This window comes from Balaenoptera borealis (genome assembly GCF_965194805.1).
Source record: "Balaenoptera borealis genome assembly, contig: HAP1_SCAFFOLD_960, whole genome shotgun sequence".
Classification (NCBI taxonomy): domain Eukaryota; kingdom Metazoa; phylum Chordata; class Mammalia; order Artiodactyla; family Balaenopteridae; genus Balaenoptera; species Balaenoptera borealis.
Window position 1 is genome coordinate 96,857 of NW_028123247.1, and position 12,915 is coordinate 109,771.

Below are 12,915 nucleotides of genomic sequence, written 5' to 3' on the forward strand. Positions count from 1 at the left end.
ACTGTTAGAGAATTCTGTTTGCTTTTCTAATCTGTTGAACCATTCCCTCATTTATATATGAAAGCCTATGTATTGATGAATACACACGTACACACACCACGCATACATACTTTACTGTTAAAAATTCCGTTTGCTTTCCTAATCTATTTAACCATTCATTCAAGAAGAGTGTGAGGCCATTACTGGGGAAGGGGGTGACAGTGCATTGGCCAGCAGAATACCAGTGACCAGGACTGAGTGGGGACTAAATTTAAGAAGCTAAAATGGCAAAAACAATTAAAATTTGAGGATGTCTCCCTAGAAAAACAGCAAGTGTAGGGATTTGCGCTTCATTTATACCAAAGTTGGAAAAGTCAGATTTAAGCCCAGGTCAGTTTTTACATTATGGATATTAAGTAAACAAGTGTATAGTTTCCATAGTGTATTTAAGCACTTTGCTGGTGGAAAGAAGCCTGGTGTTATAGTTTTCATGGACTTTCAGAAGCTATTCACGTTTATAAAAATGCACTGCTCTTACACACTCATCCTCTGAATCAAAATTTCAGTATATTCGACAAAACCTTGTACACAGAGCTCCAGAACTTTTTGCACATCTAATTCCTCTACTTGTTCAGAAGCTTCTTAGAACCTTGAAATAGATCCCCTGCCTGAGGGCCAGTTCCTCTCTTGTTTTTCAAATGAGGAACTTTTCTGATCACCTTGACCTCTTCCCTCAGTTAACATGTCTTCCCAGAAAGTACATAGATTATTCTGCTGCCTTAGGTCATTGTGCCTAATTTGGGTTTGTCCTCTTCCTTTTTTTTTTTGTTTGTGGAGGAGTGTAAAGATGATGCAGAATGTATCTAAAAGTCGTGGGATGATGTGGTTGAAGTGATTTAATTCTTCCTGTTAAAACAACTATTTTTCATTTTGGCAACATACCAAACCTAAAAAGAACAACCAATTTACTTTAAAAAAAAAAAAAAAAGACAGTTAAGACAAAGGATACTAAGCCAAGGAGAGGCAATACAGGTAATGCATTTGGAGGTCTAGGTCCAGGCCAACTCTCAGAGCTGCCTCTGTTTTCAGCCTCTGTTCTCACCGCTGCTCTCCCCCTCCCTTCCCTCAAAGATGAAGCCCACCTGCTTCCCTCAAGTCTTACCTCAGCCACCCCTCCCGCTACCCAGGGCAGAGAAGCCCATCTATTTATGGTCGCCCCCTATTTCCATCTCATATGCTGTTTTCTTCTGATTTTTATTTTTATTAGGCAAACAATCCACACTCATGAAAACAATTATAAAATGGAAGGTTGTGGGGTGGTTTAGCAGCTTCTTCACAGCCAGCTCTGTGATTTTAGTGAGGATTTAAGGCCCAGTTTAGTTTCACATGTACAGCTTTTGGGCTGTCCCTTTCATGGTTCAATTGTAAGCAACGTCTCCCATCACAGATTAGGGGGTAAAGATTTAGAAGGAACTAATATGTGACCTCTCAGTAAATCAGTTGATAAGACTTAGGAAGTCATTTTAATTTCTATTATTAACCTCACACTTTGAAGTTGTCTAAATTGGCTGAAAATAAGTATTCTTGGTGCCTTATTGGTTTATCCTTGCAAACCTTTGTCTTGTTTTCTCGTAGTCATTTCCAGTGATAAGCCTGTGTGTGTGTTGTGTGTAATTGTGAGCAATGTACAAGCTTAAGTAACGTGCTGACACCACTGTTTCCAAGTTGGTATTCATTAGGCCGTTTCCTCCTGGGCTAGGGCTGCACTAATCCTGACACCGGCTGCCAGGAGAAAACCTCATGGATCCCACACCGCACCTTAATAACAGCATCCGTGACCTGCAGTCTCAAGTACAGAATGGGAACCCCAGAGCTAGGAAATGTAGTTGTATATTTTAATGAACTGCTACCCCTGCTAAAGAGGCTTCTTTCACTTTTGTGCTCTACAGAAAGACCAAGGGGGGTAGGAGGGACAAAGCTTTGAATAACTGCTTTCTAACACCGAATGTGGCCAACAGGACAGAGAACATCACAAATCTAGGCAGGTGTGAGGTACAGTGGCTGAGGATTTCCTGCTCCCCCTGCATGCCCTTTCTTGCCTCCAAAGTCCGATCAAGTGATCCTGGGAAAGAAATACGCCTGGGTTGAGGAGGGTGGTTTTGAAAGAAAAAGCTACCAAGACATTAAAGCAGGGTGAATGAAGGGTAGGCAGGATGAAAGTAACTAAGTAACCTGGCTCAGAACTCTCAAAAGCTTCTAGCAGCTTGATGACAGTTACAGGATTTATTTCAGTCTGTGGTACATCATTTGAAGACAATATTACTTCATGTTGTTCCAAACTGTATGTATAGTGTGTATGTGTTGTGGGTGTGTATCTAAATAATATCTATTATCTATACGAGAGATTTAGTGACTGTTGATTCGGGTCTGGTGCAGGTGACTTTATTACTGAGCCGAGCGAGGCACATCCTGCGTCAGTAGTGCGAGTCCAGGGCGTTCAGCGCTTTTTCTGACTTCCACGTGTGTGTAGTGCCTGTCCCACGCGGTATTGTCAGTGTCACGTCAAACCCAGAACTCTCAAAGCAGAGCCAGCGATACTTTCTTTGTAGACAATCAACTAGAATCTATAAAATTATTACTGGCAGGTGATTATAATTCCAGATCCCTAACACTAGCAAAAGGAAACCCAGAGCACCTTGATAAGAAGTTTTCTGTTTTTGTTTTGTTCCTGGAAGTCAGTAGAATAGCAGTTGTATGTGGTTATATTAGTGTCAAGATACTTAATTTGCTGACCTTATTATTTCAGAAAAAAAAAATTGTATGTATTATATTTGTGGGAAGTTAAAATAATGCTTTGAGATTTTTATCAACTCTGGAGAGTAGTTATTTATGAAAAACAAAGAAATGTCTATTTTTGTTTCTTTGTTCCCAATTACTGTAGATAAATTTTAAAGTGCATTAAAGCAATGGTAAAGCAAATAAGATGCTGTACAAGTATTTTTCTCATGCTTTCATGGAGAGACACTGTTTTCTAAGAGTATCTGAAGGAGGTATGTGCATTCTAACTTCATGATCCGATTTCTCGGATGTACTTTGAATATAAGTGGCAACGTTTTTATTGATAATAAAATCAAAGAAATTCCAATCACCAGAAGGAGAACTAATGAAAACATGTTTTACCTGAATATACTTCCTAGGTTTCTCCTGCTGATCCTGTGATTGTTTCATGATTCACTTGAAGAAATGAAGGAAAATACACATAAGAACAGAGACATTACCTGAGATTGTGTTCTATTTTATCAACCCTCCATCTATACTCTGTACTGAAGCAATTTGGCTAGAAGTGCTGCTGTTGTTGTGTGTGTCTGGTTTGCAGTCAGAAACTCCCAAAACTTCATCATTCAGCAGTTAGATCCACAACTTTGTATTAAGGTCTAAATACAAGTCAGGGAACCCAGATAAGATAAGAGGATATATGGTTCTCCCTCTGTATTTGTGGGTAATTGGTTCCAGTCGTCTCCCTCCCCCCCGTGCCACCCCATACCAAAATCCATGGATGCTCAAGTCCCTTATATAAAACGGTGCAGTATTTACATATAACCTACGCACAATCCTCCCATCTTCCCCCGCACCCTCCTTTATACTTTAAGTCATGTCTAGATTACTTATAACACCAAGTACAAATCCTAAGTAAGTAGTTGTAAATATAATGCAAATGGTTGGTGGTGTGCAGCAAATTCAAGTTTTGCTTTCTGTAACTTTCTGAAATTTTTTTCCCTAAATATTTTCAGTCCATGGTTGGTTGAATCCACTGATGCAGAACCTGTGGATACGGAGGGCCAACTGTAAATTGATTTAGAGTTGGCACTTCCCTGACAATCTGGACAGATGCTTAGTAAACCTGAGATAATTAATTTAGCATCAAAGTGAGTACTATGAGCATTATTAGATTGGTACATGTTAGGGCATTTGGGAGAAGAGAAAATACAGCAGTTGAGCTGGATCCTGGTGCAAGAGCCACTGTGCCTTACCCGTACAGGTCTCTAGTTGGCACATCTTCCCAATGCTTTCTCATTGTTCATTCCCCCCAGTGGAAAAGGGGGGCACTGTTGGACTTAGGAAGTTGGAGAAATAGGTAATAATGCTTCTTTTAGTGATTTAGTTACAGAGCTCTTACGTGCAACAGAATGAGAGGAAGTAGAATGGTTCTGTGCATAGATTTGGGAGCTAGACTGATTAGGGATTCAACTCCCAGCTCCATCATTCATGGGCTGTTGATCCTGAACAAATTACTTAAGCTCTTAGTACTTCACTTGTGTCCTGCATCTGAGTACTTTCTCATCTGTGAAAGGGGGATAATGATAGTACTTATATTTTAGGGTTGAGAGGATCTAAAAGATTCAATCAGGTTAAGGTAAGTAAAACAAGGAGGAAGCAGCCATTCAGGCATGGAATGGAAAGGGAATTGAAAGACTAGTTTTCAAATTTGTGTCTGCATAAGAATCATTTGGGGTTCCTATTAGAAATGTAGATTCCCAGGCTTCAGCTCCAGGAATTGAGATTAATTTGGGATCCAAGAATTAGGTCTTTTTGTTCTGTTTTAGTAAACTTTTAGAATTATTTTAGGTTTACAGAAAAGTTGCAAAGATATATCCATTTTGCCCTAATACTAACATATTATCATAGCACATTTGTTAAACTAAGAAGTCAACATTAACGCACTACTGTTAACTCCAGACTTCATTTGGATTTCACCAGATTTTCCACTGATGTTCTTTATCTGTTCTAGGATTCCACATTGCATTTAGAGAAGCTTCATTTCTTACAGGGACTTTCAGCCCATGAGAGGCAGGTGGTCTGGAGACCACATCTTGAGAAACACTAGGACATGTCAAGGGCTGAGGAAGGTCAAATTGCCCCATCCTCACCACCATCCTGGTGGTGGGGGTGTTGGATATAGAAATTTGATTTGAAGAGTTGGGATGGAATCCTCTCCCTTAGATGAGAGGGGTTACCTTAAGAAGTGAGGCATCTATTCCTAACGCCAGATGAAATGAGTTTTGGAGTTTGGAAGGTGGGGTTGCTGCCTAGCCTGAGGAGATACATCTAGGGTTGTGGGCAGATCAGGGGAGTGAGTGCAGCAAATTGGGAACACCTACTTTGTGGGAACACAGGAGGGCTCAAGTAGTTGATTAAAGGGGATTACAAGGGGCCAGTTAGCCCGTGAGCCATATAAATCCTGTATTTCCTGGAACCTGGTGATAGTGTTTTAGAAATGGCTCATAGTAGTAACCAACATCAAGCACTGCCACATTGGACACGAGCAGAGAGTCAAAGGGTGAAGCTGAGATGACCTTGTTGAGAGAGGGCAGTGGGAGGTGGACAAAACACTGATGCCCTGCGTTTGGAAGAGTCGGTTCCCACAGTGAGGAGATAAAGGGCCACCATCTGGGGAGCTAGAAGTAAAGGTCAGTAGAATTGAGAACGGTAAGATGAAGGAATAGATGTTGTAAGAAAAAGCTAGCAGAGTAATTTGAGGTCTTGAAGTAGAGATCGACATATTCTTGAGGACCTTAGGTCCTGAGGCTGTCACTGACTTTCTCTAATCACATTCAAATTATTTAGCTGCCCTCACAGCAGTTAAGTAATCACCTAACCTGTTCCTTTTTTTTTTTTTTTTTTAAAGAACATTAACCTCTTCATTTGACTCTGGATTTCTCTTAATTTCTATACTACTTCACTTTCCTGGTTCTTTCTGCATGTTAGAGATCCTAAACCATAAACCGGTATTCATAACATTTCTTTCACATGAAGTACATGTTATCTCATCTGCCAAACCCATTTAAAATGGACTAGTGGAAATTGCCTCAGAAGCCAAACAGATTGCACCTGTGTACAAGGGACCAGGTGTCTCTGAAGGGCTCCTAGATCTTTTGTATTCTTGCTGGCACGGTGTCAGGCTGGCCAGGCTGGTGAGTGGCTAACAGTTAAGATTTTAGGTGATCTAATCCTTAACTTGATAGATGCTGGGTGTAATCTACAGATTCTGCATAGAAATTAGCACTTACCCCTGGGAGAGCCCCTACCAGCTGTCAAGTGCTTTACCAAATAGCTCTATACTCAAGAATGCGGCTTCTGGGTGAGGGAACAGTCGTAGTCATTTTACATGTGGTTAGAGAGAAGTCTTGGGTGATGAAAGATTTTAGCTAACCTACACGCTATAGGTAAACATTTCCAAAAACATTGCATAACTTGAATACAGAGTGAATTGTTTTCCAGTAAATACTGGCTTCAGCATTTTTCAAAAATCAAGGAATGGTATATTTTCTAGAATGGGAAAACTAAGAAATGAAATTTGACCTGTTGTAAAACTAGGATTTAGTGCTGTTGAATTTCAATAATGGGCATACAGGGTACATTAGGAGTAAATGTGAAAGAATAGGGTCATGATGGAATCTGATACAGGGTGGAAAACATTTCTCTTAACCAGAAACACTGGGCCCTAAGAAGTTGTCTTAGGGTCAACCACATGAATTTAACATACAAAAATGGCAATTTAATTTGGTTCAAACATACATTTCAAACTTTTGTCTTTTCCTTGTAAAGAATAAAGTTCAGTTCACGGTATACCAGAGTTAAAATTGCACAGATGTCAGTATTCCAATAGAGAAAAATCATTTTTTTTAAAAAGCGAAAAAGTAAAATTTGAGTTCAGGTAGTCAGATATCCTTTTATAGTCTTACTACTTTAGGGAACCAACCCTTCCTCGGTATAAAAATCTGGAAAAAAATGCCATAGTTGCCACCCTCTTAATAACTAGTTTCCATGCCCCATATTTGTTGGAGAACCTACTTTGTGATGTTTAAATTTTTACCTTAAGTTGCCTCAATTTCCCATTTATTAAAATGGCTGTATTGCCTCTAGAATTAAAGCTGAAGGGGAAAAGCAATTTTTAGCGATTCCCCTTATTCTACCAACTTGTTCTTGAAGCTACAGTCATGCCCAGTGTTCCTACCCCCAATTTTTTTTTTTTAAACCTTCGACCACTCGAGATATGTCAGCATTTCTGCTTAGTAACTGGCATATTACTACGCGGTGCAAACTATTGATATAAACAGTGACTTGTGATAGATTTTTTTTCCCTTCTGTACTAAATCAGATCATTTCTCCTCATCAGCAACTTAACAAGAACAAAGTTAAAGATGTGACCTCAGGAAGGTAACTAAGGTGGATGAAATACTACGGCAATACTATCAGGACTGATGGAATATTGCTCAAGTGCAGTGGCTAGGGTCTAAAAGAAACTTTAGAGATCTGGTATATTTCCAACTGAATGTTAAGTGAAATAGCATGTTAAAGTCAAATTACGTGGCTTGTTTAAAAGTCACCCTCTTAACAGCAACCACAATTCTACTGCTTCCTGTTCTTCCATTTTCTTTCCTGTTCAATTGCTTGAAACCCTCAAACAACAAGTTCTGATTCTACAGTATTCCTGTAATTCCTTTCTCTGTGTATTTACCTACTTTTATCTTTCAATGTGCATTTCCATCTTGGCACCATAACAAACAATTCAAAAATGCCATCTAATGCATTATGCCACTGAGCACTGTAGCCAGTGATTTTAAGTGTACTAGATTATCTTCAGGTTGAAAAGAGCGTAAGCTGAAGAAATAAATGTCTACATCTTAACTAAAGGCAAAACAACTTATGAATGGTTAGTTTGAAAATGCTTTAAGGCCCGACTATCAGAGCTGACTGAAAACATTTGAGTTAGGCAGAGTTGTAATGTTATGTGAATAGTGAGAAGTGTTACAAACACAGTAGCCATATATTTTAATTAAAACAGAGTTTATTAGCTTTTCTTTTAATATAAACATGAGGAAGAAAAACCACATAAGTTGTAGCATTCTTTTCAAAATAAAACTGCAATCAGTACTTGAATTTCCAAGCTCCAAACTCCATAAACAATATTTTTTGAGGTGGTAGATTGTAGTATTTTATATACCATAATTTATCATTTATGTCTCTGTCCCTTAAAAATGATGGAACCTGCAGCACTCAGTATAATGTGAAGCCTTGCTATAAAGAGAGAAAGTACTTCTGGCCCAGAAATGCTTTGTTTACAGGCAAAATTCCTAGGATTACATTTGAGAAGGTAGGAGGAGAAAGATTTCACATAGTTGAGAACACTTTTTTTTTTTTTTTTTTTTAATATTTCAAGTTTAGGTGACATCGTTACCAATCTCCAAAAAGACTGATTACTGGACCTCCCTGCCTTTTAAAGCCTGAGGTAAGGGTTCCTAAGGTTTATATGCTTCCTCTTAAATAGAACTTGAAGTGAGACACCTACAGCCAGGTTAACACACAGGATAGAAAAGCTGTTTCGTATCACTTGCTCTCCTGTCCCTACTATTAGGGTCCAGTTCCTTTCAATTTATTACATGTGAATTAACACTGTTGTTCATAATTCCTTTACCAAATCTAGAAAAAAGAAACTTAAGTGATCAAGCAGGTAAGCAGCCCAGCCTTGCAAAGGACTATTTTAAAAAGAGGAGGGGAGGTATCCCCTCAAGTCTTAGTGCAATTTTAAGCTTTGATACTTGTAGAAGTATAAATGCCACAAACTTACAAAACATCATTTGAAAGTTTAATCGAATTTCTTCTAAACTCATTTAGTTTTGTAAATTTTAAACGTTAAGCGTTTATTGTTTTACTTTTTATTTTTTAAAATTTATGTATTTATTTATTTATGGCTGTGTTGGGTCTTCGTTTCTGTGCGAGGGCTTTCTCTAGTTGTGGCAAGTGGGGGCCACTCTTCATCGCGGTGTGCGGGCCTCTCATTATCGCGGCCTCTCTTGTTGCGGAGCACAGGCTCCAGACGCGCAGGCTCAGTAATTGTGGCTCACGGGCCTTCCCAAGCCAGGGCTCGAACCTGTGTCCCCAACAAGAGAGCCTGCGACAGTGAGAGGCCCGCGCACCGCGATGAAGAGTGGCCCCCGCTTGCCACAACTAGAGAAAGCCCTCACACAGAAACGACCCAACACGCCATTAAATAAATTAATTAATTTAAAAAAATAAAAAATAAAAAAATAAAAGCTTAATGTTTAAAATGTACAAAAGTAAATGAGTTTAGAAGAAATTCGATTAAAGTTTCAAGTGATGTTTTGCCAGTCTAGCATTTATACTTCTGCGACAGTGTTCTGGAGTATCTAAGCACACTATATTAAAGCTTAAAATTGTTGTAAGACTTTTCGGACACCTTCTATTTCATCACCGGCTTGTTAATTACTGGACCACCATGTTGGCTGGAATTATGAAAATATCCTTTAATACAAGTATATAACAAAGAGGAAAATCATCACAAAATCAGAAGCACCATTATAGTTAACAAGAAATGCAGCACGGACCCAACAGAAGGAAATAACCTACTTTCTCTGTTTATGATCGCAAACATGCTAATACGCTAATAAGTACTGCCTGCAAAGAATTTGGATGACATGTGTTATTCAGCAGCTTTTTGGTTTAAATTGATTGCCAATAATGACTAGCAGCTTCAATGATATAGTAGGGAGGAAGAACCCTGCAAAACCTAACGATGCTACGACAGTCTGTTCCGAAGTTTGGCTTTATGAGTTGTTAGGAGTCCCATTTTTTTTATCGTTTTTTTTTTCTTTCTCTGTTTATGATCACAAACATGCTAATATGCTAATAAGTACTGCCTGCAAAGAATTTGGATGACATGTGTTATTCAGCAGCTTTTTGGTTTAAATTGATTGCCAATAATGACTAGCAGCTTCAATGATATAGTAGGGAGGAAGAACCCTGCAAAACCTAACGATGCTGCAACAGTCTGTTCCGAAGTTTGGCTTTATGAGTTGTTAGGAGTCCCATGTTTTTTTTTTGTTTTTTTTTCTTTTTTTTTTTTTTTTTTTTTGTTTTTTTTTCTTTTTTTTTTCTTTCTCTGTTTATGATCGCAAACATGCTAATATGCTAATAAGTACTGCCTGCAAAGAATTTGGATGACATGTGTTATTCAGCAGCTTTTTGGTTTAAATTGATTGCCAATAATGACTAGCAGCTTCAATGATATAGTAGGGAGGAAGAACCCTGCAAAACCTAACGATGCTACAACAGTCTGTTCCGAAGTTTGGCTTTATGAGTTTTTAGGAGTCCCATGTTTTTTTGTTGTTGTTGTTTTTTTTTTTGTTTTGGTTTTTCTTTTTTTTTTGTTTTTTTTGTTTTTTTGTTTTTTTGTTTTTTTTTTTTTTTTTTGTTGTTTTTTGTTTTTTTGTTTTTTTGGTTTTATTTTTCTTTTTTTTTTTTTTTGGAGTCCCATTTTTTGATGGTAATACTGCACTGATTCTAAAGGAATATGCAGCAGTATGGGACAATGAGGTAAGAAAAACATAAAAGTTATATAGTTAGTGTCTTTAAAGTCTAAAAATTTAAACTATTAATTAAAAAACCTCACATAGTTCACAGCTATCAGGTATCTGTAAGTGGATTGGGAGCAGATATCTGTGCGTGGATTGGGAGCTTTTAGCTTTGGAGTGGTTTTTGTAACTCTGTTTACAATAAAAAGGACAGACGAGCGTGTTACATTGACGAGGTCCCGTTCTTTCCTATGAGCATAATCTTTGCTTGTCCATGAGTCTCTTGAATTCAATGTCTTTCTTTAAGGTGAAAATACTAACTTTGCTGGTTTCTGAGCAGGAGAGGTGACATTTCTCCAGTCCTTGTTTCGAGGGGTTTATGATGTTACAACCCCTCACTTCTCCCTTAAGAGAGGATGGTATTGGAGCGCCGAATACCAATGAAATGATCAGCGCTGAAAGACCTTCTCATAGCAGCTCTACACACGTCTTTGTATTTGTCGTCACACAATCTGGAAACGGCCTAGGAAAGTCAATCAGGTAGAACATAGGTATAATTAGGGGGGAAAAAAAAATGTTCGGACCTTAAAAAAACAAAAAAAGCATCATTGATAAGCCACACATCTACATTCGTTTAGATAGTTCATAGTTACTGCTACTTTGGATAGCTGATATCTACACTAACTGACAATTCCCTAAGGTAATAACCTTTAAGGGCTATGATTAGATTGCTGGGGCAAGGGGTAACTTGCCCTAATAACTTAGAGTTACTTAAAAATTGGGTTCCTAATGATAGGCTCCTAATAGCAATATCATCTGTTACCTACACACGTGATCCTTAAACGTAATGGACATACACTTGGGCAAAATCAGTGTTTACTCAGCTATTCAACTTCTATTCAGTTTTCATTAGTTATTACATACTCTAAGAAAATTTTAATCAGGTAGGTATGTGCTGAAGGTAGGAGAGGTCTAATGACAAGCGCTGAAAGGTGCTATTTCACTTGCACATAAATTATGGTAGAAAAACATCTTATTCTAAAGTACCACCAAGGTACCACAGAAAGTATCAATTTTAAATGTGTTCATTTCAGTTGTGAATTTTGCTGTATACCCACCAAAAAATCATAAGCCATAAGTATTACTTTGTTCCATGTACGTTACCATTTATATTAAAAACTCATGTACTTTCTACATCCAGTATCTGAATCCACATTATACCTTCCAAGTATAGGTCTCTCAGGTTAGCCACGGATGCTTTGTCTAATAAACTCAGGGGACTGAACTGTGATACACATACACACACACACACACACACACACACACACACACACACACGAACTGCAAGCTGAGTAAAAAACAGTTAAGAGGGAATTCCCTGGTGGCGCAGTGGTTAAGAATCCGCCTGCCAATGCAGGGGACACGGGTTTGAGCCCTGGTCCGGGAAGATCCCACATGCCGAGGAGCAACTAAGCCCGTGCGCCACAACTACTGACCCTGCGCTCTAGAGCCCGTGCTCTGCAACAAGGGCAGCCACTGCAATGAGAAGCCTGCGCACCGCAATGAAGAGCAGCCCCCGCCCGCCGCAGCTAGAGAAAGCCCGCGTGCAGCAGCAAAGACCCAATGCAGCCATAAATAAATAAATACATTTCTTTATTTATTAAAAATATCAAGACAGTAGAAATAGTCCAAAACATCAATTATAAAAAAAAAAAAAAAGACAGTTAAGAGTGGTAAGTAGATTATGTAGGTACATATGATTAGGGATACAATTTTAAGAAATTATTCATGTATGGTTATATGTAAGTGTAGAGGTTCAAATGGAAAACCATTAAGAACAGATTAAATATGATTTAAAGTATTCTGAATTATGGTTACAGAAGAGACAATTTTTTTCTTTATAATGTGGGATCCCTGTATAAACCATAAAAGACACAGGAAATATGATGCCAACGGGTCAATAAGCTCTTCAAACTGTTAACAGCTTTCCATTTTCCTAATCACTGCTTAATATAATTTAGCTACAGATGTGGCTTCGGTGGCTGACAGAAAACCCCAGTTAGTGATTTCACAGCCTTACCTGTAAGTTCTGTGCTCTTTGTTTGGTAAGAGGAGTGAATAGAACATTCAGGTTGTTGTCATGTGCTAAGGAGCGAAGGTCAAAGTAGTATTTGGCATACACACTGACAGGAACACCAATATTAAACTGAAGTAGCTCCAGGAAGTGCCTTTCCATCTCATTCCTGGGGGAGGAGGAGAAGACAAAACCAACACAGGACAATTTTAGTCAACTGGGCTATCTTCAAAAATACCATTCTGAGCTACTAGGATGGCTCTAAATACTGTTTTGAAACAAATAATGGCTACCCAGCTGGATTAATACCCTAATGTTCCAACAAGGTACAGCTATTTGTGGTCCTTTCTGCGTCCCAGCACTTTGAGTCTGGGACAAGGGGGAAGAGGTTATGGCCCTCTTATGCACTCATGCTGCTGACTCAGGGGCTCATTCTTCAGAGTTCCATTAGTGCAGCTGTACGATTCATGCTCCACACTCACTCACAAG

At 38.7% G+C, this 12,915-nt stretch overlaps 1 protein-coding gene across 24 annotated transcripts in view; it reads right to left on the minus strand.

Moving 5' to 3' along the window:
• Nucleotides 1-7,820: 7,820 nt before the first annotated feature.
• LOC309621758 (cyclin-Y-like protein 1) overlaps nt 7,821-12,915 on the minus strand; it is a 52,521-nt gene continuing 47,426 nt past the window's right edge. For 23 of the 24 annotated variants that reach the window (XM_082409090.1, XM_082409107.1, XM_082409089.1 and 20 more), the window contains one exon: nt 7,821-12,595. In XM_082409090.1, the coding sequence (XP_082265216.1) occupies nt 12,421-12,595 (175 nt within the window). In that variant the 3' untranslated portion in view covers nt 7,821-12,420. The remainder of the gene's footprint in view (nt 12,596-12,915) is intronic. The other variant, XM_082409101.1, reaches the window with a different exon arrangement.